The sequence below is a fragment of the Geotrypetes seraphini genome, chromosome 5 (assembly GCF_902459505.1).
Source record: "Geotrypetes seraphini chromosome 5, aGeoSer1.1, whole genome shotgun sequence".
NCBI lineage: Eukaryota > Metazoa > Chordata > Amphibia > Gymnophiona > Dermophiidae > Geotrypetes > Geotrypetes seraphini.
Genome location: NC_047088.1, coordinates 5,707,565 through 5,735,435, shown reverse-complemented (window position 1 = coordinate 5,735,435; position 27,871 = coordinate 5,707,565). Strand labels below are relative to the sequence as shown.

Here is a 27,871-nt window from a genome sequence, read left to right as displayed (position 1 = left end):
CGCTTAGAGCGGCTGCAGCATGGAACCCCCGAACCCCACCGCAAACGAGCTGGCAGATGAAATTCCCACTCCCTCCTGGTGGGAGGGATGCCCAATCCCTCCTGCCAGCACCTCCCCTGAACATCCCCGGCAGGAGGGATGCCCAATGGTATTTAAATGTCTCTATCATATCTCCCCTCCTCCGCCTTCCTTAAACCAAGTGACTTGTAGATTTGCGACATTGGGAGCCACGAAGGTGCACATGGCAATGCCTTTAATTTATCAAAAATTACTTTTCCAAAAACAGAAGTAATTCTTTGGGAAAGCTATAGATAGAAGTGTGAGGATGAAAATGGTACTAACTCTTCAATAAGTCGATTTGTGGTTCTAATCAAGGTTGTCCTTTTCCTCCCCACACTCTGACCCCAGTGAACTTTCCTTTTTCTTCCATTCACAGCTGCTCTCTCTGGGATTGATACTCTGCAGAAAGTCCTTGAACTTACACTGGTTCCATAAGGTAAGAATGTGATGGGTCCGTTTACAGATGCCTCCCTTAGAATCCACAATACAATAATTACACCCACAGGGACGTATGTGCAGATCTGAGCATATACACTCCTTGATCAGACATAAGACCAATGGTCCTTACAGTGGCAGAAACCAAAATAGTAGCAACATTCCATGTTACTGATCCAAGGCAAACAGCGGCTTCCCCCATGTTTGACTCAATAGCAAACTATGGACTTTTCCTCCAGGAACGTGTCCAAACCTTTTTTTAAACCCAGCTACTGCTGATACCATATCCTCTGGCAATAAATTCCAGAGTTTAACCATTCTTTGAGTGAAAAAATATTTCTTCCTATTGGTTTTAAAGGAATTTCCATGTGATTTCATGTCTTTGTCATTCAATTCACTTGTACCCATTCTACACCATATTTCCCCTCTGCCATCTCTTCTCCAATGTGTAGCTAACTCTTCCTACACCTCCTTATGCCTCCCTCTCTCCTGATCTCTGCCAAGTTGCGTAATTCCAAGCTGAAGATTTTGGGATGGTCCTGGATGTCTGACCTTCCCATTCAGGTGCCTTATGGGATTTCAATGAGGAGGATCAGGCACTAAAGTTCAAAACCAGGACTATCGCAAAATCTCCAGCCTGGAACTGGGCCATTTGTCATGTTCAATGAAGAGAGTGGGGTTGAGTCAATGGGCTTCCAATGAGAGCCAGGAGAAAAGGCATTTCTTAAGTCGATCCACAAAAATAAGGTGCATAAGCGCAGAAGACATGGGTAACTTGGCACGTCTACATACGCACACAGTTCCTTCTCAGTTCAGTCCTTTCTCTGCTTACCTTCATACCACACACATAGACACTCGGCATTTGTCCATTTACCACGATCGGTGGGTCTCAATCACTGAACCCGAAAATTCTTAGCTGAACAAAAATCTCCTAAATGTTTAATTGTTTTGAGTTTGCTTACCATGCAATCCCATATTAACCCCCCCCCCCACAGAACCCGAATGCAATACACCAGTCCCAGACTTCTTGCTTTTCATACAAAACATATATATATTCAAATTCTGGTTTCACTTCAATAACAGAATGACACAATCCATCCATTCATATGTATCTGCCAATCCATGACTCAGGAAGCACCATGTCGCAAGCGGGATCTCTGGACAGCAGATCTGCAACATTTCTGTTGGCGCTGGTGGCAGCCATTATTATTGACGGTAGTCGGGAAGCAGAAAAGAAGAACCCTCAAGACCTCTGCTCTCCCCAGATTGCAGGAACCAAATGCTTTGACACACCCAGATCCAGCGACTGCTCCCAAATAAACAGCCCTCTCTGCTCAAACACTCTGTTGCCTCTCATCTGCTCTCAACTAATACACTCATCCTTTCTTTGCTTGGCAACACACATCCCCCACACAGCAACACACAAACAGAGCCCGATAGTTCATCAGCCTCAAACACCTCCATTTCTCCTCAGACAAACACACACACACGCAACCCAGTTTTAGAAAAGTCACTGAGGCCCCCACAGAGCCCCCACTCATTGGCAGCGAGCCTCTGGCGTAGAAGGCAGAAATGATTTACTGAACTTTCTGGAAAACAGTCCAGTTTGAGTTGGTGCTTGTATAGGTCAGTTCCAAAGCATTAACTATCTTGCGCCCTGGGTTTTGGGTCACCTGCCCCCTTTCAGACCATTAAACGCAGTCTTTCCTCTCTGGAATCCTCTGCAATCCAGCTCCTCTTTCACACAGGTGCAGACTGGTACTGCTGCCAGCTTTAATTGTTTCTAGAGAGCACCGGATGTGCAAAAGAGACTTAATCTATTCAAGAGAAATACACAGGAGACATAAAAAAATAGCCTCAGGCAGGTGGGCTTTGAGACTAAATTTGAATAGAGCCAGAGAGTCTGATGCAGCCACTCGGAAAGATCAGAGGCAATGGAGAAGAGTGATGTAAACCACCCGAGGACTCCCCAAGGAGGGTGCGGGCTCGAGAATGATTGTTTGCTCACACATTTCTCACTCCTATGTTAATAGTGGCTTAGATGCATATAAACCCTGCATTTTCTTCTCAGATCCTCCTGGTTGTCACTGCAGTGATTGTGGCTGCCTGCGTTGTAAGTCTGGATTTCAAATGGAAGGAAGAATGGGCCGCTGTCTACGTCTCTCTTCAGGTAGGTCTCTGCTATGCTTTGAACATCCAACCTTTCGCTACAATTGCGTGAGCTCTTTGGGGAGAACGGGAAATATGTCCAGGACAACTTGTTGAAGCCATTTTTCAAAGAGTTCAGAATGTAAACATAGATAATATACAGTTTATAGGTTATAATTTGCCATGGTTACAGTTCAAGATTAGGCTGTCCAAAATTTAGTTACATAGTAACATAGTAGATGACGGCAGATAAAGACCCGAATGGTCCATCCAGTCTGCCCAACCTGGTTCAATTTAAATTTTTTAATTTTTTCTTCTTAGCTTTACCCAGTACTGTGCTTGGGTTCCAACTGCCGAAATTTCTGTTAAGACTTACTCCAGCCCATCTACACCCTCCCAGCCATTGAAGCCCTCCCCAGCCCATCCTCCACCAAACGGCCATATACAGACACAGACCGTGCAAATCTACCCAGTACTGGCCTTAGTTTAATATTTAATCTTATTTTCTGATTCTAAATCTTCTGTGTTCATCCCACGCTTCTTTGAACTCAGTCACAGTTTTACTCTCCACCACCTCTCTCGGGAGCGCATTCCAGGCATCCACCACCCTCTCCGTAAAGTAGAATTTCCTAACATTGTTCTTGAATCTACCACCCCTCAACCTCAAATTATGTCCTCTGGTTTTACCATTTTCCTTTCTCTGAAAAAGATTTTGTTCTACGCTAATACCCTTCAAGTATTTGAACCTCTGAATCGTATCTCCCCTGTCCCTCCTTTCCTCTAGGGTATACATATTCAGGGCTTCCATTCCCTGTGAGTTGATTCCACTCCCTGTGCACACATCCAGCAGCACTGCTGTCCCTTATTCATACTTATTGGTTCAGCTGTTAAGTTCAGTGAGAACGAGTGAGATTGCAGAAAATTAGTCTGATCATTCCTACAAAGCACCGTGCATATTCAATATCACTGGAGCCAAACCCCCCCCCCCCCACTATGCTTGCATAATAGGAAAGAAAAATTTTGATATCGATAAACTATTTTGCCTAATGCACACTAGGACTACACCTCCAAAATTATGTCTATCCGACATTAATTCCTAGTCAAATGCCCAAATACTAGCTGACTTCTTCTTAAACAAGATCCAAAATGTAGAAATTGAGGTTGATAAGACAACCATCACTATAACACCAGAATACACACTACACCCAAGGACAACAGACCCCGTACGACTGATTGAATTTGGAATATCTTCAAGCCTCTAACAACATCTGACATAGTCTCCCAGCTAAAAAAAAACCCAAAAAACTATCCACTCACAGCAGCATGCTTATTAGCAGACACCCCCAGAATGGCCAACAACCACCTCAAAAGGGTCATGTTACCCTTACCACTATTTCCAAAACACAAATCTCTCAAATCCTTCAAATTACAGACCCATTACCAGCATCTTTATACTTACTAAACTTCTGTAAACAACCCTCAACGTGCATCAAAAAAATTCTCCAGCCTCCATGCTTCATAGTTTGGGTTTCTATCACAACATAGCACAGAACAACTTCTATTAACCTTAGCCACCAAAATCAAACAAACCTTAAGCATGGGACTCCAGGCAGTTCTACTCTAATTTGATACATCAGCCGCCTTTGACTCAGTCAACCACCACCTACTTTTAACCAAAGTAAATGAAATAGGCATTGAGGACACTGTCTAAGCTGGTTGAAAGATTTCCTACAGATTAAGAAAATACCTCATTTGGGAAGATGGAACATTCTCCAGAGAGCTGGAAAGCATTCTGTGACACTCCTCAAGGATTGCCACTCTCCCCACTACTGTACAACCTCTTCATGAATTCCTTGGGTCACATTAATTTCAACAACAATGGATGCTTACTGTCTTATGCAGATGACATCCTCCTGCTCATTCCGATCAAACACAATGCACATGATGTCTCTCAAAAAGTATCCAGCAGCATAGATAAAATACATACCTGGGCTACAATCAATAAACTCAAATTAAACACAACAAAAACCAAAGTTCAGTGGTTTCACAAACAGTCACTACAACTGTCACATTACCCTCAGGAACCTCTAAGATCCTTGGAGTTATATACTCGACTCTACCCTACTACTACTTACTATTTTTATAACGGTATCAGTGCTGTACATTAAACATATAAGAAACGGTTCCTGCTCAAAATTATGACAGACACAGATCAATATATGCTATCTTAGGAGCCCCAAATCGCTAACCTATGGAAAAAAAATCTTTCTACACCTATGGCACTAATCAGATCCTTCTTCCATAGTCATCACTTTGCCATACTGACACAGATGCTTGTGCTTTCCCAGCTAGACTATTGTAACTCTCTCAATGTTGGTATTAACTCTACTCTCATGCACAAACTACAACTGATACAAAATATATCAATAAGACTAATATTCAAACTGAAAAAATATGATTCTGTTTGGTCTAAATGCCTATGTGGACAGGCTACATACATGACCCTCAGTTCTTAAATATATCCCTCGGTTCTTGTTTCTATCTCAGAGGAGATCACAGAAAGAAGTCTAACACAAAAGTGTGGTTAATAGTCAAGGCCTTGAGGAGGGTTTGACCATTTACTAAATTGGTAAGCTGGCAGCCAAAGTCTCCTTCAATTACCGGTGACTGGCTATTTTATTGGGATAATGACATCATCAATTCATTCATTACTAAACATACGTAGTTGGCACATCTTCCAATTACAATCCATTTACAAACTGCATACTTCAACAATATTCTATTAGTTCTATGCAAGTCACATGGTTTCCTGTTAATTATACTTCATTAATACTTTTCCTTAGCAACAATGACTTAACTCATCACATGCTATTGGTTTCACCTCTGTCCGCAATAGAAGAAAGTGAACAACATGCTCAATGAGGTCATGCTGACCTTGCAAGCATGCTCTATTCTACTGCAAATATCTAGTTTACAGAAACTTTCTCATTTGCTAGACAATTCACTTCTATAGGCTACAGTCACATGGTTATAGTCATATGATTTCCCCTAACTCTACAAGCAACAAATATGTTAGTGTGACTTTCAGCTTATTTTCAGGGAACAACAATGTTATGGCTTCAGCATCTTGTTCCAGACATGAATCCAAAATATTCCATAACAGAAAAAATATGTATTCCATGTGCTCTGAAGGATGTCCATTATTCAGCTACATCTTTTTATAAGGTCTTACCTAAAATTGTATCTAATACATATTGGTTATGGGGTCCTCCTTATATCCTGCATAATACAATGATCACAATCAATTCCATCTCACCTTTCTACAGTAGACTGACTGGCTACATATTAATGCTCACATCACCTTCAAGCTATCATGTGTAATGTTCCACATCCTATATGAGAACTTCGCAGAACCACTTATAAACCTTTTCATTAACTCCTGGTCAATATGAGGCAGAAAAGAAAAAAGGAGAAATTTTGAAAGGGAAAAATTAATATATTGGAGACAGGGATTGGAGCAAGAGAGAAGAGAGAAAAAATGGACAGCAGACACTGGAAAGAGAATTAGAAGATAGACAAAACCCTGAGCTTGTGGGTTCAAATCCCACACTGCTCCTTGTGACCCTGGACAAATCACGTTATCCCCCATTGCCCCAGGTACATTAGAGAGAGTGCAAATCTGCCAGGACAGATAGGGAAAATGCTTGAGCACCTGAATGTACACCACTTAGGTTAAAAGTGGTATATAAATACATAAATTAAAGCTGAATGGCGATTGGCTCATGAACCAACAAGAAGTGATCAGAAAAACAACTAGTTTCAAAGAGGCTGTTTGGTCCCCACAATTCTGTATCTGTTTCCTTAACTCCTTACAGAGTCCCTCTCTCTTTTGCTCATGTACAAGTCCAAGCCCAAATCATCGGAGCTCTATCGCATATTCTCAGCAACCAGAGACTAGAAGGGTGGGAAAAATCCTCTGCTTTCAAACACATTTCACAAGGGACCAAACTCAAAGTATGAAGGGAGATTTCTTTCACAAAACTAGAATGCAAAGGCTGCCCCATAGAGACCAAATGAAACTTGTAAGCATTGTACAGATCCCAATATGGGGGGCAAAAGACCTCATTGGCCTAACAAGATCCATTTCTCTGAAAATTTCTCTCTCAAATATTTCTTAGACTTAGCTCAGAAGTTGGAAACAATTTGCTTTCACAGCTGTTAATTTACACCAGAGAAAAACTGTAGACTCCAACGTGGCACATTTCACTACTGCTTCCTCAGGAAGTCTGACTCCAGACATAAGCACAACTCAAACAGACACATTGGTTTCATATGTGAACCTGAGTGAAATGGTCTGGTAGCCATGTTAGTCCACTGTTTGAGATAATATGTAGAGTTCAAAGAATATAGGTAATACCTTCTTTTTATTGGACTAAATTAGTGTATTGTTTGATTAGCTATCAAAGGTGACAAGCCAGATGCAAAAAAATAGAACTAATTTACACATATCCTAAATTAAAAACAGTAATGCCAACAAGGATATCACCTCTATGGGACAACATTTCAACAAACCAGAACATTGCATCAATGATTTTATGGTGAGAATTCTGAAAGTGCCCAGGGACGTAAGACTTTGGAAACCCACACAACAAGATTCAGTAAGAAGGGTCACCTTTGAAAGCCAATCAAACAATGCACTAAAGGCGAGATTCACTAAGCTCGCCGATCGTGTTTGCGATCATGTACTGACCTGATTTTCCTCCGACCCAATTCACTAACCTCTGTGCCAATCATCCTCCGATCTGATTAGTGCATGCAAATGAGGGGGAACGGCATGCAAAGTAGGAAGGATACAATTCACAAAACAATTTCAGGAACACCAACTGGGCTGCCCGATCCAAAAAACAAGCAACTGCTGAGGACCAGTCGCTTGTGCAAAAACCTTGCTCTCTGCTCCGATTCTCCTGTTCTTGTCGCCCTGCTCTATGCCCCGACTCCGTTATTTTAACCCACGGTACAGCCAACCCATGGGTTAAAACCAAAGGCTCGCAAAAGTTTCCAGCTCTTCCTTCGCGGTGAGCATGCGCAGACCATCTACAGGCAAAGAAGATCTGTGCGGTCGGTGGGGGGCGTGCCTCTGATCGCCCCCATTTGCATGAGGATGTGTTGAAAATTTGTCGGCCTGCCATGGATTGCACACAGATCGGACATGATCGGGAAGGTAAATGAATCTAGCCCTAGGTTAGTCCAATAAAAAAGGTATTATCTTTATTCTTCTTGTTTTATTTCTTTTAATTCTATATACTATATGTGAACCTAAAGCTCAAGCCATAAATAATAAAGAAATTCTTTTGATAGAATGCTTCTCAACCCTCTCCTGAAGGCTCACTCGACCAGTTGGGTTTTCAGGGTTACTCTTCCATATTTGTTGTGGTAATCCAGAAACCTCCAACAGGCTACGTGTGCCTCTGAGAAAGGATTAGATTAATAATATGTGCATATACTTTTGGTTCCATGTACCTGAGAATTTTGAAAATGTCTGCAGCTTGAGTTAAATGCCAGAAAATATGTGTTTATCTAGAAACATAAACATGATGGCAGCAAAGGCTAAATGGCCCATCCAGTCTTCCCATCTGCAGTAACCATTATCTCTTCCTCTCTCGAAGAGATCCCACGTGCGTATCCCAGGCTTTCTTGAATTCAGACACAGTGTCTCCACCACATCTTTTGAGAGGCTGTTCCACGCATCTGCCACCCTTTCTGTAACATAATACAAAATAGAGGGTACTTATTTTCAGAAATATTTCATATACAAAATACAGATTTGATACTTTTAACCTTATATATTTATTTTGTTTGCTGGCATTTGGGTCAGACTGTCCTAGTGGTGTTAAGAAAAGGATGGAAAGACACAAAAGACAACCTAGAAGCTACAGGTCGGTGAGCCTCACTTCAGTTGTTGGAAAAATAATGGAAGTGTTGCTGAAAGAAAGGATAGTGTATTTCCTTGAATCTAATGGGTTACAGGATCCGAGGCAACATGGCTTTACAAAAGGTAAATCGTGCCAAACGAACCTGATTGAATTTTTTGATTGGGTGACCAGAGAGCTGGATCGAGGACATATGCTAGATGTAATTTACTTGGATTTCAGCAAAGCCTTTGATACAGTTCCTCATAGGAGGCTGTTGAACAAACTTGAAGGGCTGAAGTTAGGACCCAAAGTGGTGAACTGGGTCAGAAACTGGCTGTCGGACAGACGCCAGAGGGTGGTGGTTAATGGAAGTCGCTCGAAGGAAGGAAAGGTGACTAGTGGAGTCCCTCAGGGTTCGGTGCTGGGGCCAATCCTGTTCAATATGTATGTAAGTGACATTGCTGAAGGGTTAGAAGGAAAAGTGTGCCTTTTTGCAGATGATACCAAGATTTGTAACAGAGTAGACACCGAAGAGGGAGTGGAAAATATGAAAAAGGATCTGCAAAAGTTAGAGGAATGGTCTAATGCCTGGCAACTAAAATTCAATGCAAAGAAATGCAGAGTAATGCATTTGGGGATTAATAATAGGAAGGAACCGTATATGCTGGGAGGAGAGAAGCTGATATGCATGGACGGGGAGAGGGACCTTGGGGTGATAGTGTCCGAAGATCTAAAGGCGAAAAAACAGTGTGACAAGGCAGTGGCTGCTGCCAGAAGGATTCTGGGCTGTATAAAGAGAGGCGTAGTCAGTAGAAGGAAGAAGGTGTTGATGCCCCTGTACAGGTCATTGGTGAGGCCCCACTTGGAGTATTGTGTTCAGTTTTGGAGACCGTATCTGGCGAAAGACGTAAGAAGACTTGAGGCGGTCCAGAGGAGGGCGACGAAAATGATAGGAGGCTTGCGCCAGAAGACGTATGAGGCGAGACTGGAAGCCCTGAATATGTATACTCTAGAGGAAAGGAGGGACAGGGGAGAGAGGAAAGGAGGGACAGGGGAGATATGATTCAGACGTTCAAATACTTGAAGGGTATTAACGTAGAACAAAATCTTTTCCCGAGAAAGGAAAATGGTAAAACCAGAGGACATAGTTTGAGGTTGAGGGGTGATAGATTCAAAGACAATGTTAGGAAATTCTACTTTACGGAGAGTGTGGTGGATGCCTGGAATGTGCTCCCGAGAGAGGTGGTGGAGAGTAAAACTGTGACTGAGTTCAAAGAAGCGTGGGATGAACACAGAGGATCTAGAATCGGAAAATAATATTAAATATTGAACTAAGGCCAGTACTGGGCAGACTTGCATGCAGACACTTCCCCCATGTCTTAATAACAGATTATGGACTTTTCCTCCAGGAATTTGTCCAAATCTTTCTTAAAACCAGCTACACTATCTGCTTTTACCATAACTTCTGGCCACTTCATTTTTAAGCTTAGATCTTTCCTTCCAAACAGAGACCTTGCTAGATGTCAAATACAGCACAAGGTAACTTCACACGGACTTAGCTGTGCAGGAAATGTGAATCTCCTCATACACCCACCATATAGTGCAAAAATGTGCAAAGGTTTTTTCTTTTGATCATTACATAGCCTAATGCCACACAAGCAGCGCTATTACAAACATATTCTGAAGGTCAATGCTAAGGTTAACAAAGCTTCCTTCCTTGGATCAGAATGAAGATACTGACAAACCAATGGAAGAGATCCCAAAACAACTACCCAGGAACAACATCCAAATACCCACTCAGTGTGTGAACCAGTTGAGTGGAGTGGATTAACTGGGGGGTGGAAATGGGCCCGGAGTTTGCTCAGCAGAATTTCCCAGACCACCTCTTCCTCTCAACACATTGACACGCTGCCACCACCACTAGAAACACCTCACCGGGTAGGCCAGCAATGCTTATAAACTTTATAAAACACATTATTATATTTTCTTATAAAGCACATATTTTAACTGAACTCTCTGAAATCCTCAGCCTTTCCATTCACAAAAATAGAAGGAAGAAAAGTTCCCGTTTCCTGCTGTCTCATGTCCCCGGCCTATACAATATTTTTCTTTTGCAGACCCTTCAAAAGTCTGACCAAATCCTCGTTTCACTTGCATTATAAAGTACTGAGGATGCCATCTCTCCCCAATCCCAGGTCCTAAAGTCTAAGACAGTAGCGCAAACTAATGCTGCCTGATTCAGGAAAAAATTTTGATTCGATTCAGCCTATTGAATTGCTTTTTCGATTCGATTTTCCTGCCCAATTGGGTGTTTTTTTGTGGGTTTTTTTTTTTTTCAAACATCCTGGTGGGTTTATTTTATAGCTTTTCACCCCCCTTTGGCTTCTCATAACCACACTGGCGCTATGGTGTAAATAAAATAAAGAAACAAAAAGGACTTTTCCTCTCTCTGTTAAATCCTAGCTCACGTTTGCAGTCTAACACCAGCTCTGGCAGGATACACATTTCAAATCTGACATATTGTAATCAAAAACAGAAAATAAAATTAGTTTTTCTACCTTTTGTTGTCTGGTTATTTTTCAAATCTTGTTGGTCCAAGGCTCTGGTTGTCTTCTGATAACTTGCTTGCCAGGGTCTCCTTCTTTCTTCTTTCTGCATGCTAACCATCCATCTGCCATCTCTGTCCTCCCCTTCCATTTCCCTTCCCTCCCCCGGATGTCTGACATCTTTCCTTTTTGTCGTCTCCCTCCACAGATCCACCTTTTCTTAACTACCCTTTCATCCAGCATCTCTCCCTCCTTCCCCACCACCCAAGGGTCCACCATCTCTCCCTTTCTTTTCCCAATTACCCTCTTATCCAGTATCTCTATCTCTCCCTCCACACCATCCCTTGTGTTCAATTTCTCTCCCTTTCTGTTCCTTCCCTCCCTAAAACCCATGGTCCATCAACTCTCTCCCTCTCCTCTATTTTCAGACCCATTATTTCTTCCCACCCAATGTCCGGCATATGCACATCTCTTTGAACCCCCCCTTCCCTTCGTGTACTTTTACACCAGGGCCCCCTCCCTCTCCTGAAGGCCTGACCCCCCCTTAAAGGTCTGCATCCCACCCCGAAGGCCTGTCCCCCCCCCTTGAAGGCCTGCCTTACTGTCCCCCTTGAAGGCCTGTCTCTCCCTTGAAGGCCTGTCTCCCCCCTGAAGGCCGGACCGCTCACCCCCAACCACCTCGAAGGACCGCTCATCCCCCTGGCCTCCCTGCACCATTTACCTAGAGAAGCAGCCTGCAACAAGGTCACGATGCCAGTGATCTTTGCTCTGCTTCAGTGCTGTTTCCTCCGCTGCTGTCCCACCCCTCCTCTGACTTTCCTCCACTGACTTTCCTCCATTGACCATTACCTCTTTTGTCTCCCACTCAGCCAGAATATTTTTGGAACTATGCTTAAAACAGGGTAATTTTACACAGGAATTTTTTTTTTACCTGAAAGACCGTTTATAAAATTACCCAAGGAATGCATGGCTTTTACATGAAAGTATATTTTGGGATCTGGTTTGGGCAGAACTCAAGTGGTGTCACAGTTAACATGCAGTGTCTGCTCAGGAGCTGCGATAAATGGCCATGGCTTTAGTCTCACTGCAATTCCTGCTGCTTTGCTGCTAGTATTTCATAAGGACCTGAGGGCACTCATGTGTCTTGATAGACTCTTCTGGGCTCTTCACACCTGGATGACCCGTTCTCAAAGTGCTCCGTTTTCTTCTCTTTATTTTCTGCCCAGGCAACCGCTCCCTTCCTACACATTGCTGCTGTTGCTGGTGTGACACTCCTTGCCTGGGTTATCGCAAGCTTCTTCTTCCATACTGAAGAGAAAGGTACTGGAATGTTGGTCATTGCTACAGATTTATTCTCATCACTTCTTGGCCTGTTTTTCAACAGGATCCAAGCATCAAGGGTGAGGCATAGCGGAGGATGGTCCTTTCTGGGCATTTGGCTTAAAATACTGTTGGAAGTTAATGCTCTAGCATCCAATCTCAGTGGGGACAGAAGGAAAGAGAGAGAGACGCAATTGAATCCTGTGGGAGGCAATTATGGCTTACAGACTGTAGATAGATCTGGAAGCTAATTATCAGAGAAATGCCTTATGGCGTTCCAGACAGATACTACATATTCTAAAAGCATGAATGAAATTGGGGTCGGTATTTGACCTATGCTCTACCTGTCCTGGGGGCTTGAAACTTTTCTCCTCCTTATTAGAAAATCAGAAAACATAACAGGAAAAACTTAACCAAACACAGTTAGAAAATAGATTAAAACCTACAACACTCCTATGTGAATTTTTATTTCATTTCAGCAGGTTCCAATATTGGCCCAGTATGTGGGTTACCGGTTAGACAGGTAGCGGCCATCCCGAGTCTCTTAACTGGATAACTGTATGGATGAGATTAGACAGCAAAAAGGCTGCTTCACTTTCTGACGAAAACAAAAAAAAAACTCTGTGGAGTGACGATGTTCCTAAATGGACTTTATTTGAGAGAGTCAAAGTTCCAAAGATACACCAAAATCATCCACATAAAAATAGGTTATCCACATAAAAGCCTTAAAGGACCTAGTCCGCTAGGGATACAGTACTGAATATCCAGATTTTATTGAAATGCCGTGACTGGCTATTTGATGATGACCCATCCTGGGTTTATTGTAAAGGCAGCAAAGAAATAAAGCATTAATTGTAGAATTTAAATATTGACCTGTTAGTCTGTCCAGGGCTGCCCAAGCCCGGTCCTCGAGATCTACTGGCAGGCCAGGTTTTCAGGATATCCACAAGCATGAGAGAAATTTGCCTGCACTGCCTTCTTGGTATGCAAATCTCTCTCTCATGCATATTCATTTTGGATGTCCTGAAAACCTGGCCTGCCAGTAGATCTTGAGGACCGGACTTGGGGGCAGCCCTGCTGTAAACCCTCTTGGGCGGGAACTAACTTCAGTAGTTGAATCTCTAAGTGGTCTTTACTTTGAATTTGGGAAAGCCAAATCGATTTAGGGGACTCTCAGACATTCAATGCTGTCAGTACTGTGAAGGGTCTCTAGCATTAACTGGACCCTATTGCACAGACTCAGGGTCTAGGGGAAAGTCTGATGCTGCCTGTCTATTTGTATGAGGTACTCGTGAACCTAACAAACATCCGCCTTTCTGTCTGCAGCACTGAGAGTATTTGTTCTGCTCCTGTATCTATGTGTGGTAATAACCTTGTATCTGCTGCCTCTGCTTATCTGCTCCCCCTGCATCATGGAGTCCAGTCACCTGCCTCCAAAGCCCCACCTGATTGGGCACCGTGGAGCCCCCATGGTGAGTACTCCATGCCTGAGCCAGGGGCAGAAAATGAGGAATGAGATCTGACTTCTATAGACTCTTCTCCCACCTTCCTCCGTGTCTAACCAGACAAAGGCAGTCGCCTTCAGGTACTCCTGGCAGAATTCTGCAAGAGCAAAAGTCCTCACCTCCTCAGGACGCACAAAATTCTGCTCATGCTGTGCAGAATTTAATGCAGACCCAGGCAGTAGAGGAGGAAGGTCATTTCTTCCTCCTGTGTACCGTTATCTGGCACGTGCAGAAGTACCGTCAGGCCTGACTCTCCATTGATTGGGATTGCTCTCCCAGGAGCCCAGAAGAACCCCTTGTGGGATATCTAACTGGTGCCACCCAGCTTGAATCTGCCTCGCAATCCTGTAGTGTGCAGTGACAGATCTTCAGGTTCACTCCTGGAGAATTTGTGCTTGGCCTGCTGTGGATCTGCTCAGCTGTTCCTAGGATGCAGAAAATGCTGACTCAGCTCTCTTCTTACAAAGGTGGCACCAGAGAACACAATGATGTCATTTGAGAAGATGGTGGCTTGTGATGCGTATGCATTTGAAAGTGACGTCAGGGTAAGGTAAGGATGCACAGAGCCCAATTTTCAAAACTAATACAAAGTGCCATGAATTTTACAAACATTAATAATCAACATAAGCACTTAAATTCCATCAATACAGTAGAAAAATATCCCACTCCTTCCTTACAACTATTCAATCAAGAAATAAACCAAAAAGATATCCCCCTCCCACCCACCCACTCTGTCCTGGATATGCATAAAAATAAACAGACAATTCTGTTGAATTAACAAAGGATGTCAACGGCCCCCAGACCAATTGAAATACTTTGCTTTGCCCCAACATATCCGCATTCATCTTTTCATATTTATAGCCTAAACAAAACATTTTTCCAATTGCTTGTAATCGTTTGCATCGCTTGATATGCAGCAAAGTTAGAGGCCAAGTTTCAATAAGTGAGTGAGTATTTCAGCCTTCCCAACACAAGCCAATGCGCTAATCAGCTGGCAAAGGTGCCCTTGACAAGGGCCATATTTGGATTTTCAGCAGCATTATCTAGATAATTTTCACTGGGCATCACCTCACCACTGGGAAATGAAGTAGAGCTAGATAACAGTGATATTCAGTGCCTTTTTCTGGATAACTATCTTAGGACCAAAACCCTGTGTATGACTTAACTACGGTGGATATGCATTAGTGGTGTTCCTGCAACACAACCCTGCCCAGGACTCCTCCATGCTGCATTACCCTGGGAATATCCTCCTGAACTGACGGGCTCCTATCCTGTAAAGGAGAAGAGGCATCTAGCCCGGATTCTGTAAACTGCGTCCCAATTGTAGGCAGCTTTAGGCATCCTACAGCTGTCTAATCAGCCAATCAGGACGCACGTTTAAAAAAAAAATGCTCACCAGGCAGGCCACCTATATTGAAGGCGCCTCCAGAAGCCTAGGGAGGCCCGCAAGCCCATCTAAAGCTAGGCAGTAGCCTTAGGCGAACCTAGGCAGCCCTACATGTCTCCCTAGTAGATTATAGTTTATCCATGTGGGACTTAGAGCTAAATGCACTAAACAGGGTTGGTAAGACTGTGTGGGTCTGCTATGATCCGAAAGAGCTGTTGATGCACAAAAAGGTTTGCATGCAAATGATTTGAGCGGAGGTTCATTGTAATTCCCATCTGATCCCGCCAATGAATCATTGTGAATGCAACTCTAACACATGCGCAGAGCCGACAGGGGAAGCCCTGAAGCAGCCTCCTGCCACTCAGCTATTTGGGGCAGGAAACCTTTTTTTTTTTTTTTTATGGACACAGATGCAACTGGCTTGGCGGATGCAGTGCCTCACTGTGTTTTCTGGTTTTGTGCGGCTGTGGTCCCATCAATAGCTGTTATTTGGTTTATTGTTTAACACGGTAGATTTGCCCTGGTCTGGGAGGGGGTGGGGTTGCATGCAGTTTATTCTTGGTTATTACTTTAAGATATATGACTTTGCTCTGGTTTGGGGCTTTGCCCGGTGTGTGAATTTGTGCTTTATTTGAAAATCAATAAAAAATTGTTCTACCTTAAAATGGACACAGATATTGTCCATGTGTTACACATGCATAATATCTGTCTAATTAAAAGAAAAAGCCCCCCCCCGCCAATGATGGCCCTCCCCAATATCCCCCCCCCAATAAACCAGCACCAGGGACTGACCCCCCTGCACCATCGAAAATTGGCAGGAGGGATGCCCACTCCCTCCTGCCATGCTGACCCCCCCACCCCCACCCCTCCCATTCCTTTGTCAGAAGTCGGGATCAGGTGTAAAGATTGGTCCCTCATGCGCCGAGGCCCACCAATCCAAAATGGCGGGCCTTCCCATTCCCAGTGCATCATGGGGAAGTCAAGCCATTCAGGGACTTAGGTTCCTCCCTCTATATCCCAGGATACAGAGGGAGGAGCCTAAGGCCTTGTTTGGTTCAGATGCCTAAGGCCCCTCCCCTTGGCATCTGAGCCAATTAGGGCCTTAGGCCCCTCTACATGCCTCACATGATGCATCGGGGAGGGGAAGGCCCGCCATTTTGGACTGGCAGGTCTGGGAGCAGGAGAGATAGAGCTTCTCTCCTGCTCCCGACTTCTGACAAAGGTGGTGGGGAGGGGTTTTGAGGGAGCATCCGGTAGCAGGAGGGAATGGGCATCCCTCCTGCTAATTTTTTCTCGCACAGGGGAGTCGGTATGGCAGGAGGGAGTAGGCATCCCTCCTGCTGATTTTCATTGGTGTGGGAGGGAGGGGGGTCAGTCCTTGGTGCTGTTCGTCGGAGGACATCGAGGAGGGATGTCTTCGGCAGGGGGGATGGGGTGTGTATGTCTTTATTTTTTTGAGGGGATTGCTAAAACCCATGGCTTTTTTTTTTTTTTTTTTTTGGTGCATCACCAAGCGATGTTAGTGCATCAATCACTCGGCTAGTTTGCATGGGGAAAAACATGCAGTGAGCCGTTTTGGGCATCAGTTCAGCAAATGCGATCATCACTAAAGCAGTCAAAACGGATTTAGCAACTATTACTGACTTTAGTGCATCTAGCTCTTAGATCTTACTGCGGCAGCTGAAACTATAAATTAATTTACTCGATGGCTGTAGGGAAAGGGGCTGAAATAAATGCAGGCCCTGGTGAGTTTGTGGCGATTCCTGATTCAAAAAAGTTGTTATAACCCAGAAAATGTAATCTGGGGGTAATATTGGATACTAAATGAACTATCATGTCTCATATTTAATCAAAGACAAAAAAAGCCTTTCTTAAACAGATTTCTTTCTCCTTTACAAGCATTAATTACCATGCACCCTTTTAGAACATTTATAAACTATGTGATATTATCACCAATAGATTATTCTAATGGAATATTTTAGGTTTACTTAAATATTTTAGCTGTTTCAGAATTCTACAGCCTTTATGATCCTGGGTTACTGACCAGAGGGAACAGAAAATATGAGAACAGATCTGCAAATGCGGCTAAACTTTCATGCAGAGAGATGCACTTGGGGAGTAAACGTCTACAAAATCCTGACTGGTGTAGAAGACTAGGAGACACTCAATGAAGTTACAGAGAAACACTTTTAAAACTAATAGGAGGAAATATTTTTTCACTCAGAGAATAGTTAAGCTCTGGAATGCATTACCAGAGGTTGTGATAAGCAAAGCTGGTTTTAAGAAAGGTTTGGACGTTCCTGGAGGAAAAGTCCATAGTCTGTTATTGAGAAAGACACGGGGGAAACCACTTCTTGCCCTGGATCGGTAGCAAGGAATGTTGCTATCTTTGGGTTTTGGCCAGGTACTAGGGACCTGAATTGACCACTGTGAAGACGGGCTACTGGGCTAGATGGACCCAGGAAGGCTATTCGTATGTGCTAGGGGGTGAGAAGCTGATTTGTTTATTTAAAAAATTTCTAACCCACTTAAACTTAAGCAGTTTAATCAGACATATGCACAGACTGGGAGGGGGGTCTTGGCATGATAGTGTCTGAGGACCTCAAGGCTGCAAAAAATTTGACAAAGTGGTGGCTATAACCAGAAGGATTCTGAGCTGCATAGAAAAAGGAATCACCAGCAGTAAAAGGGAGGTGCTAGTGCCCCTGTACAAGTCACTGGTGAGGCCCCAGAGAATCTATCTTGCTAAGGATCTAGAGGGAGGTAACAAAAATGATATCAGGATTGCACCAAGAGACATAGAAGAGGCTTGAATACCTGAATATTTATATCCTAGAGCAGGGGTGTCAAAGTCCTTCCTTGAGGGCCACAATCCAGTTGGGTTTTCAGGATTTCCCCAATGAATATGCAAGAGTTCTATTTGCATGCACTGCTTTCAATGCATATTCATTGGGGAAATCCTGAAAACCCAACTGGATTGCAGCCCTCGAGGAGGGACTTTGACACCCCTGCTCTAGAGGGAAGAAGGGATATACTACAGATGTTTAAATACATGAATGGTATTAATCTACAAACAAATCTTCTCCAGAGATGGAAAAGCGGTAAAAATAGAGGAGATAATATGAGGTTGCGGGGAGGTAGCCTTAGGAGTAATGTCAGGAAATACTTTTTCATGGAGAGGGTGCTGGATGCTTGGAATGAGGTTGTGGAGGCAAAAACAGTGATAGAGTTAAAAAATACTTGGGATAGACACAAAGGATCTCTAAATAGAAAGAGGGTGGTATCAACACAAAACTCATCAGATCAATGACTATAACTTCGTATATGATGTACAGGAGTGATGCTGATGCCGGACGGACTTCTACAGTCAGGAGCAAGTGTGCCCATTCAGATCATCTGGGGGGAAGCGAGGACATCTTATAGAAGAACTTAGCAAGTAAAATGAATAATTACTAGATTGTTGGCTCAACATTGCCTTGATGATGGGTGTGACCGTTGGGCAGACTGGATGGACCATGCAGGTCATTTGCTTAGTTACTATATTACTTCAGTGTTGATTCAAGGTTGCAAGGTTACCGCCTAGGGTCAAGTCCTCAAAAGCAGCTTACATTCAATAGCAATAATAAATGGAAAAGAATTACAATCTAATAGAAAATAACAGAGAAAGAATAAATCTGCCGTCTTCCACTAGACTCCAGAGTTTGAAACAGTCCGCTTTCTTAAGTTGGCCTAGCTCATGTATTAAATCGGTGAAATAGAAGGGTCTTCACCATAACTGAACAGGGAAAGAGAGTCCTCCATATGTAATGATAAAGGAAAGACTTTCCACAGTGTAGGTCCAACTACACTAAACACTGATTTCCAGAATGTATCTAGAGCACATCTCAGACTGAAGGAATAGTCAGTAGGTGTTGGCTGGAGCACCAGGCCTTTGTTGGGGTATAGGGCAAAAAAATGTGAAGAAAAAAGCAACGGGGAACCCAAATATAAGATCTTAAAAACCAACAACCAAATCTTATACATAATATGATGTTCTACCGGATGCCAATGTTCAATTTGCAACATTAGGGTCACATGAGTGAATGTCTTGGCATTAAAAGTCATTTGAAAGCACTATTTTGTATTAATTGCAGTTATTTGATCTCCCTCTGGCTTACACCCCTCAAGAGTGCATTGTTATAATCTATATGCATGATGACAAATACATTGATGATAATGTGTAATGCAGCCTGATCATACAAACCTAATTCGGTGTAAGCGAAAGAAACAAGTCTTGGCAATAGATGACACATATATTTTGAAGGAAAGATTAGAGTTCAGTATGACCCCTGAGACCATAATAATGTGGCTGACCTGGGAAGTTGTTGGCTCCTACAAAATACTAGAAGACATGTATTTCGAACATTAATCAACAATTTATTTGACCTGTGCCAATATATCTCTGACTGCTGCCAATGAAGAGGCATCTACAGACTTTAAGGGTCCTAGAATCTGGATATCATCAGTATAAATATATAGTATCAACTGCAAAGACTGTATTAAAGAGGCCAATTAAGACCTATATATTTATATTGAAGAGCAGGGGTTGGAAGAGGAATCCCTGGGGGACTCCACAAAGGATATGTAGTGCTGGAGAGATAAGAGCAAAACCACGGGAGCACTTAACTCATTATCCCGATATCTGCCTGACGAAATAAGAGCAGCTCATGATTTATCATATCTAAAGCTGCAGTTGGGTCTAGAGATAACGGGAGGACAGTTTGTTTATTGACCAGTTCTGACTGAATGTTTAGAAGCATAGCCAATATATGAGCTATCTATGTGCTATGATGGGAAGAGAAATCCATCTGGTTAGGCTGTAAAACCTTCTGAGTTTCCACATATTCATGACGTCAGAGAGAAGGCTTCCAATGCAGCCGTGGATTGCGTGAGGTATAGACGCTCGCGGCTTTGAGCAGGGGAACTGGCAAATGCTGGGCAGGGAAGAGAAATGTTGTTGCTGCACAGGGAAGGGGGGAGGGTAGAAATGCTGCACAGGCAAGGGGGGGGGAGAAATGTTGCACAGGCAAGGGGGGGAGGAGAAATGCTGCACAGGCAAGGGGGGAGAAATACTGCTTTGCACAGGGAAGGGGGGGAGAAATGCTGCTGCTGCAGCACCCAATTGGGGAGAGAGAGGGAAGGAGGGAGAAGGAAGACAAGGGAGAGGAACCAGAGATGCCAAGTCCATGGGAGGGAGGGAAAGGAAAAAAGGAAAGGAGATACCAGACCATGGAGGGGGAGGAAGAGATGCTATGGCATGGGGGAAGGGAAGGGAAGGAGATAGAGATACCAGACCATGGTGTGGAGTGGGAAGGAAGGAAGGAAAGGAGAAGAGAAAGAGAGAGATGCCAAAGCATAGGGGAGGTGGTGGATACAGAAAAATGGAAAGGGGGTGAAGCTGAAATGAATCATGTGCAAAGGAGAGAAGGGTAACAGGATATACAGTTTATTGAAGAGACATAGAAAGAGGGAAGATGCCATATGGAAGAGAGAGAGTGTGGGCAGTAGATGGAAGGGATAGAGAGAGAGGGAAGAAGCTGGGTGGAAGGGGCAAAGAGAGGGCTGATGTTGCATGAAAGGGAGAGAGGGCAAACAAACGCTGTATAGAAAGAAGAGAGCAAAGAGAAGATGATTAAAGCAGAAACAACAAAAGGTAGAAAGATTTTTTTGTTGCTTTACTTAGAATCAAGTAATTTTGTAACTGTATTGATAAAAGTTTATAAATAGGAAATGGAAATAAGGCAATATTTTGGACTAAACCCCTTTCCTCAGGTCAGGACAGGATACCATAAGAGCAGAATACTGTACCGTTTTGAAGAAAGATTTGGCCTCTAAAAGCTAATTGAAAAATGGATTAGTCCAATAAAATGGTACTTTCTTATTTCTCATTATTTGTTTTATTTTTATTTGTTAATTTGTAAAGTGGTGATTGTTATGTATCAGTTTTTTCAAATTTACATCTACTGTCTTTATATTTTGCACAGTATTAGAGGACATGTATTACTGTTTTTGTGGTGTTGTAGTGTTGCATTGTATGCAGAGTCTGGTTTCTTGGCAGTTCAGTTTAACTTTTGTCTACATATTTCTATTTTTAGTTTGTGATTATTCCATATTGGGCAAGGGTGTATCTGTCTGTGTGTATGAAAGGGGCATGGCTTTCTGATAGCATCGACTGTAAAGGATTAATTGACTGTGCAGGATCTGGCTTGTTTAGTTTTACAATGTATGTGTTGGTGTTCTAGTGCTCACTGCAGTGTTTAAGATGCTGCCTTTTCCTAGGTACACTCTTGTGCGATTTGTGGATTGCTACTAAAAATCATATTTTTCATATAGATGGGGGGGGTGTCAAAAAATGATGGGCCCCGGGTGTCACATATGCTAGGTACGCCACCGATTGTGAGGTTATCAGATAACTGAAAAGTTGGATAATACAGAATAAGACTCGCTGCATTCCTCCACCTGGCTGACCCCAGCCTAACCCCACCCACCCATATAAGAACATAATAGCAGCCTTCCTGGGTCAGACCAATGGTCCATCTAGCCCAGTAGCCCATCTTCACGGAGGCCAATCCAAGTCATAAGTACCTGGTTTTTTTAAATTGGGCTCTAAATTGATTTTCCCTCCACTTTTTTAATTTGAAAATACAGTATTGCAATGGAAAGTGAAACGAAACAAAAATCCATACGAAAAAGGAGATTATCGCTGAAAAATAGCTGGAAAGTGATGACCACAAATGCTCGCAGTCTAAGCAACAAAGTTCATGATCTGCAAGCCCTGATGTTAGAGGCAGATCTAGATATTGTCGCTATCACATGGTTCAGTGAATCACATGGATGGGATGCAAACATACCAGGATATAATCTTTTTAGGAAGGACAGAGATGGTCAAAAAGGTGGAGGAGTAGCTCTCTATGTAAAGATCAATATCCAAGTGACTGAAATGCAAGGGACCTGGGGAGAGGAAGAAGTGATATGGATCGCTCTGAAAAGAGAAGATGGAACTTCTATCTACATGGGTGTAGTCTACAGACCTCCGACTCAATCGCAGCAAATTGATAAGGATCTGATTGTGGATATCCATGCCCCCTTTCTTTCTGTATGTCTGTCTTTCTCTCCGTGCCCCATTTATTTATTTCTTTCACCCTGCCCCCTTCTTTCTTTCTCTCTCCATGCCCCCTTTCTTTCTGTATGTCTGTCTTTCTCTCTCTCTCCATGCCCCATTTTTTTCTTTCTTTCTTTGTTTCACCCTGCCCCCTTTCTTTCTTTCTTTCTGGCTCCCTGACTCCCCCTTTCTTTCTTTCTTTCTCCCAGCCCTCCCCCATGCCACCGCCATTGGGAAACATGCTGCTGCCTCCGCCGCTGGAGAAAGGCTGCCACTGCCACCATCAGGAACAAAACGTCCTTTCCGACGTCAGAATTGACTTTGGGTGGCGAGAGTTGGTCGGCCCCGCGGGGAAGAGAAGCAGGGAGAACTCGGTGTCGGCCTGTTCCCGATGGCGGTGAGAAGGGAAGGGAAGCAGGTTGGGCACACCTGCTGTAGACGAGCCGCAGTTTGCCAACCTAGGTAGGGCCTAGGGAGATCACTGGAGGGTGGCCAGCTGTGCACCCCCTTGGGGCGTACACCCGGGGCGGCCCCCCCCTTGGTACACCACTCCTCTCAATCCCCATTAAGTCTTACTATTATTTATCAGCTCTGCAGGGCTAGCATTATACATAAATACATAAGAGACAGTCAATGCTCCACAGAATTTACAATCTATTCAAAGCAGACAAATACAAGATAAGGGAGTTTTAGTTACTATGGGAATGATTAAAACATCATAGCTACTGAACAGATAAATAGGTGATATAAAACCCAAGGGGTTGTTAAAGCCTTTCCTGCCCGGTTAAATCATGCTGGGGGGCCCGGGAGCCAATATTCAGCTGTATTTAAACAGACAGTGCTCTGAAATACTGTCTCTGACTGCCAGGGGCAGATTGAGGAGAGGGGGCATTAGTGATATTCTGCCTAGTTAGGTATTAAATTTTGCCCCTGGCCAAAGATTGTCAAGACCTGGATAGTCAGTGCTGCTGCCAGATAGGGCCCAGCATCAGATCCCCGGGTTTAATGTAGCCAGTAGCCAGTGGTGATCTGTGTTTCAAGAAATGCTGACCACTGCCAGCTGAATCCTGACCTGTAAGTAGCTTAATACACGTGTTTATCAGAAGAACATTTCTTGATATGTGAAGTTTGACCAGCTGGAGATCTGGAAAAAGAATCTTGCTGCCCTGATCAGGTTCTTTTTCCTCTAGCTCGGATGGATTTCCTTTTCTTATGCATGATGAGACTTTGTACCGGACCACTAATGTGGCCACAGTCTTTCCTGACCGAGAGCAAGAGGACAGCAGCTCGTTCACCTGGGCAGAGCTCCAACAGCTTGATGCTGGCACCTGGTTTTTGCAGGTAAAGATCATGACCCCTGTATTAACCACTGGATAAGGCCTGAAAGAGATGGGTCAGATGTCAATAAAAGAAGAGGATACTGCCCTGAAAGGGCAAATATAGAAGTATCCTGGTGTTAGTGGTTGATGAGTTCTGATGAACGGACTTGGTGCTGATAGATTCTACAGTTTGGGCTGGTCTACATATGTTGCTGGGTGGATTCTGATGATGGATTGTGGTTTTGAATTGATCCTTTTTGAATTCCAGTTAGAAGCAGGCTGGCATCTGGTGCCACAAGGCTTTGTTCACAACTGTCTGGGAATCTTCTGCTGTTTATATTTTGCCCTCCCTCAATACACCCAGATTTTTTGTTCTAATAATGGTTCTGGACCAGGGGCTATACAGCAAGACTCCTTCTGGAGCTTGGCAATCACAGAACCTGAACCATGGCCAGTAGGGGTCACCCTTCAACAACAGTCATGATGTCCTCCCAAGTAGGAGGCTGGACCGGTACAAATTAGGAGGCCCCAGTCCTAGAACTCAAGAAGAAAGACAGATACAAAAGCAGTTGAAACAGATTTTAGCTGTAGAAGTATACAAACTTTTTTTATAGTTGAGGAAAAATCCAGTAGCCAAATTAATTTCATGTTCAATATAGCATATTTTTCCAAGTGACGGCCCCTTTTTTCTGTCTGGGAAATGCCTCTGCTGGCACCTCCTCTGACAGATCCTGTAAACTTATCAAGAACCAATTTCAGAAGCACCTGCAAGGCAGTGCATAGCATTCACCAGCTGAGCCAGTGGTTGGCCCAAAGTGCTGGGTTTTGATGGGTATATGGGAAGGCACTGGGGATGGGGTGGTAGTGAGAGATGGATTCTGATATGTGAATGGGAGGATATTTTTTAATGTAATTTAAAATCTCCCCCCCCCCTAGCACATCTCGTATCTATTATTGTCAATGTCTTTGCCATAGTCTTATCCTCATTCCACCACATTTAAATTTTACTTTTATTACTTAAATTTTTAGCAATGTAAACCGACCAGATACATGTTGATGGTCTGTACTGAAAATGGGGTGGGGTGATGGATTTTGATGTGTGTATGGAATGATGATGGATCCTATGAATGTGTGTTTTGGGTGAGCACAGATAGATTCTGCTCGTGTCTGATTGAAGCAGGGAAGGTTAGTATTCTCACTCTGTTCTCGTTATCAGAAGCAGCCATTCCCTGCAGCAAGAACCCTCTCCGGGAAAGATAAAGAAGAAGTGGGCAAGCAGAAGATTCCTGCCCTGTCAGAGCTCTTAGAAGCTGCTGGGACTCGCAACATGTCTGTCATCTTTGACCTTCGAGCTCCTCCAAAAAGCCATAACTACAGTGAAACGTTTGTCAATGTGACTTTGGAGACCATTCTCAAGTCCAACATCAGCCAAGAACTGGTGAGTTGTGCTCATCACTATGGGGCTCTTTAAGTGGCCCTAAAAAATGGGTTTAATAGGTTTTAATATGGGACTTTCCCCACGCACTAAGCCCATTTCTAGCGTATCCCTAAAATAAGTCCGCTTTTTGGGGGTTAAATTATCATGTGAGACCTGCAAAATATTAATGCAGGAACACTTATCTTCTATATAAGAGGGGTTAAGTGCTCCTGTGTTGAATCAACGTTTTCCTGTTAGCATGTACAGTGGTGCCTCGCATAACGAACGCCTCGCACAGCGAACGCTGCGCACAACGAACTTCTTGTCTTGATTCGTACAACGGACTTCGTTTCACACAACGAAGTCGCCCGAGCTGCATCCTTCCGCGCAGTGTGCGTGACGCTACCGGCTACCCTCCTCCTCCTCCATCAACCAAATGGGAAGTTACATCATGAGGGGAGAGGAAGGAGGAAGGAAGCTGTTGGCAGCATACGCACTGTTAGAGCCCCGTGGCTTGTGTTAAAGTTGTTTACAGACTTCAACAGCAGTGGGAGAAAGCAGTCGCCGGCCCTGTTTCGCCGATCGAGGGGGGGCCCTGTTTCACCGATTGAGGGGGGGTGCCTGGTGTTGCCGATCACTGCGGGGGGGGGGGGGGGCGGGCTTTGGCAGAGGTGGGAGAAAGCAGTAAATGAGTGGAAGTTGGCAGGCCTGGGGATGGAAGGGCAGTCGAAATACGGTATGTTGGAGCAGGGGATAAGAGGGAGGGAGAGAAGGGGAAATATTGGACAAGGGCAGAAGGGATGCTAAATCATAGGGTGACAGGCAGAGAGAACAACAGGAAAAAGAGTGGAAGCAATCTTGAACCCTGAGGGTGAGGGCAGAGAGAGGTGGTGAGATGATTGATCATGGGGAGAGGGACAAAAGGGAATAGAGATGGGATAGGAAGATAGTGGAAGTAAAAGGACAGGGAGATGTATGTTTTTAGATGTATCTAAATAAAAATAATAACAAAAAATTTATCTTTTTTTATGTCATCTTAGCATATTTTATGCTACAGAACGAATTATTTTTTTTAACATGTATTGTTATGGGAAAACGCGCTTCACATAACGAACTTTTCGCATAACAAACTTGCTCCTGGAACCAATTAAGTTTGTTGTGTGAGGCACCACTGTACTATTATGAATGCGCCTTCTGGAGAGCACTTCCATTCCTACGCCCCCTCCCCAAAATATTTGTAAAAATAAATAGCAGCTGCTGACAGGTAAATAATTGCAAAATGCTTTAATGCATTTTCAGTAGGCCACAGAGAAAAGTGGTCTTTCTGATCCTTTGAAGCGAGCTGGAGACAGAATAAACTCCCAGGAGGGACAGTTTCAGGTGCTTCCGTATGAGATCTGTAAGTGAGGAGTAAAAGAGAAATAGAGGCCCTGTGCAGCGCACTGTCTTCATGTAAGAATAGCCTTACTGGGTCAGACCAATGGTCCATCAATCCCAGTAGCCCATTCTCACAGTGGCCAATCCAGGTCACTAGTACCTGGCTAAAACCCAAGGAGTAGCAACATTCCATGCTACCGATCCAGGGCAAGCAGTGACTTCCCCCTTGTCTTTCTCAATAACAGACTATGGACTTTTCCTCCAGGAACTTGTCCAAATCTTTCTTAAAACCAGCTACGCTATCCGCTATTACCACATCCTCTGGCAACGTGTTCCAGAGCTTAATTATTCTCCGAGTGAAAAAATATTTCCTCCTATTGGTTTTAAAAGTATTTCCCTATAACTTCATCGAGTGTCCCCTAGTCTTTGTCATTTTTGACGGAGTGAAAAATCGATCCACTTGTACCCATTCTACTCCACTCAGGATTTTGTAGACTTCAATCACATCTCCCCTCAGCCGTCTCTTTTCTAAGAGCCCTAACCATTTTAGTCTTTCCTCATACGAGAGGAGTTCCATCCCCTTTATCATCTTGGTCGCTCTTTGAACCTTTTCTAGCACCGCTATATCTTTCTCAAGTGAGTGAGGAAAGAGATCGGTATTGTCTTTTCAAAGAGGTGACTGAAAAGAAGCAAGACTAGCATTCAAAAAGCGCAAAAGATCTGAAAGAGAACATTACAGCAAAGACACTGGTAATGCATGCTAGAAGAGTGAAAAGAGCAGAAGAAAAGACAGTCACTGAAAGGAGACAAGAATGCATGGAGGGTGATGAGGAAAAAGCAGAAATGTTGAACTACCCTGGTTCTCTTGCATGGATTGTAGAGAGGGGAGGAGAAGCCTAGTTCAGATCCCACTGCTTCAGGTACAAACCTAGTATCTTTGAATGCACACTGCTTTGATAACTCAGAAGTGGTTTATAAGAAATGAAATGAGACGATCGACGTCAGTATTATTCTGAATCCCGGTTAGTCATTCCTGAGAGTGAGATGCATTTCTTTATACACTAAAGGCAACCAAAGTATCCAGAGAGATCTATAGAGCTACCCTAAATTATATTCCATCTTATATGAACTTTTGTTTATTCAATTGTTTGGTAAATAAATTACTGTATGTTACATACTAAGAAACAAATCATTTATATGGACTAGGGATTTAACTCACATATTTATATTCTCAAATTCATATCAACAATTTTGACATGCCTTAAAGACGTATCTTTTTAGGGAATTTTTTTGGCAGTTAGAAA

At 43.5% G+C, this 27,871-nt stretch overlaps 1 protein-coding gene across 8 annotated transcripts in view; it reads left to right on the top strand.

Annotated features, from left to right (window-relative positions):
- The window catches only part of GDPD2 (glycerophosphodiester phosphodiesterase domain containing 2), a 70,557-nt gene that overhangs the window by 18,593 nt on the left and 24,093 nt on the right, over window positions 1-27,871 (top strand). For all 8 annotated transcript variants that reach the window (XR_004539561.1, XR_004539560.1, XM_033945661.1 and 5 more), the window contains exons 5-11: window positions 437-496; window positions 2,567-2,665; window positions 12,328-12,421; window positions 13,748-13,893; window positions 14,394-14,476; window positions 23,645-23,795; window positions 24,990-25,211. Coding sequence is in view for 6 of the 8 variants with exons in the window: in XM_033945661.1 (XP_033801552.1) it covers window positions 437-496; window positions 2,567-2,665; window positions 12,328-12,421; window positions 13,748-13,893; window positions 14,394-14,476; window positions 23,645-23,795; window positions 24,990-25,211 (855 nt within the window). In the remaining 2 variants the exon portion in view is untranslated. The remainder of the gene's footprint in view (window positions 1-436; window positions 497-2,566; window positions 2,666-12,327; window positions 12,422-13,747; window positions 13,894-14,393; window positions 14,477-23,644; window positions 23,796-24,989; window positions 25,212-27,871) is intronic.